Here is a 1390-nt window from a genome sequence, read left to right as displayed (position 1 = left end):
TGGTGGGAAAATCCGCTGCCTCTCTGGAGGGGCCCGGGTGGTTTTAGGGGAGCTCCTGGCTCGGCTTTGCTTCCCCGAGTCGGTGCGGAGACCCAGCAGGGCCGGGAAGCGGGCGGGCAGGTGGCGAGGGGGTGGGCGTTAGGTAAAACTTTGGAGGGGAAAAGCCGGATCACCCCCGCCCCGAGCAGCCTCACTTCTCTCCCAGCCTCCGCACGTGACCTCTCATCCTGGGTGCCAAAATCCTTGGGGCGCCAAAATCCCCCAGGGCGCTGTCTCTTTAAGAGGGCACTGCCAGCCCCCCGGGCGCAGCCCCGGGCGCTGGGCATGGGCGCAGCTCCCAGCCCCTGGCTCCCTCCTTCCGCGTGTCTTGCAGTATGAGGACCTGGCGTGTTACCCCGCGATGGATGGACTCCCCTTGCCGGGATTCGCGGACCCCCACCTGGGCAGGAGCCTGCCGCCCCCCTCGCTGAGCCAGAGCTCCCCGTACGGCCCCTCCGGGGTGACCCACCGCGCGGGGGCACCCGCCGGCATCGGCAACGGCGACGCCTGGAAGCGCGAGAAGGATGAGATTTACGGGTAAGGCTGCGCCGGGCCCTAATGCAGGGGGCGGGGGGTGCAAGGCGCGGGGCAGGGGTCTGCACCCCATCTCTGACCCCCAGCGGCGCATGCACCGTGTCCGCCCGGTTTCAGGCGAGTGCTGTCTCCCGGCGGAGACGGACCCAATGAGACTAGACAAAGAGGGTTTCATTTTCTTTTGAGGGGGGGCTTTTAGGGGCCAAAAGGGACAGGACGGCGCTTCCCCAGGGAATGGAAGAAGGGGCTGGGGGGGAGGAGGGCGGGCGGAGACTGGTTTTCATTTGCGGCTTTGCCTTTTCCCGGCCGATTCGGGGTCTCTGTGGAGTCGCCCGTCTCCGGTGCCGGAGCCTGGGCGATGCCAGGGGCGGGGTGCGACGGCAGGCGTGTGGGAAGGGAGGCGGCTCCGGGTGTGCGACACACATGTTGGGGCATGGCGGGGAGCGCGTGGGCTGAACTTGCCGGAGGGGAATGGGGAGCCTTGGCACGGCAAGACAGGGCGAGGCGGGGAGCAGAAAGCAGAGCAGCTGATGGGGTAGGGAATATGGAGCGGGGAGGAGAAAGCAGAGCAGTGGGTCAGGCAGGGAGCCTGGGGGGTGGGGAGCAGACAGCAGAGCAGCAGAGCAGGCAGGGAGCCTAGCGGGCAGGGAGCAGAAAGTGGATCCACGGATGGGGCAGGGAGCAGACAGCGGAGCGGCAGACAGGGCAGGGCGAGGGCAGCCCCCCCGCGCCGCCCCAGCCCCACTGGCCCCGCAGGCACCCGCTGTTCCCGCTCCTGGCGCTGGGGTTCGAGAAGGGCGAGCTTGCCAAGTGCTCG

At 68.5% G+C, this 1390-nt stretch overlaps 1 protein-coding gene across 1 annotated transcript in view; it reads left to right on the top strand.

Annotated features, from left to right (window-relative positions):
• The window catches only part of LOC112551552 (homeobox protein meis3-like), a 20403-nt gene that overhangs the window by 14262 nt on the left and 4751 nt on the right, over nucleotides 1-1390 (top strand). The window contains exons 2-3 of the mRNA XM_025213078.1: nucleotides 374-576; nucleotides 1330-1383. Of these exons, the coding sequence (XP_025068863.1) occupies nucleotides 374-576; nucleotides 1330-1383 (257 nt within the window). The remainder of the gene's footprint in view (nucleotides 1-373; nucleotides 577-1329; nucleotides 1384-1390) is intronic.

This window comes from Alligator sinensis, unplaced genomic scaffold (assembly GCF_000455745.1).
Source record: "Alligator sinensis unplaced genomic scaffold, ASM45574v1 scaffold1667_1, whole genome shotgun sequence".
Taxonomy (NCBI): Eukaryota; Metazoa; Chordata; order Crocodylia; family Alligatoridae; genus Alligator; species Alligator sinensis.
The sequence above is the reverse complement of the archived record's forward strand: the minus strand, read 5'-3'. Positions and strand labels throughout refer to the sequence as shown.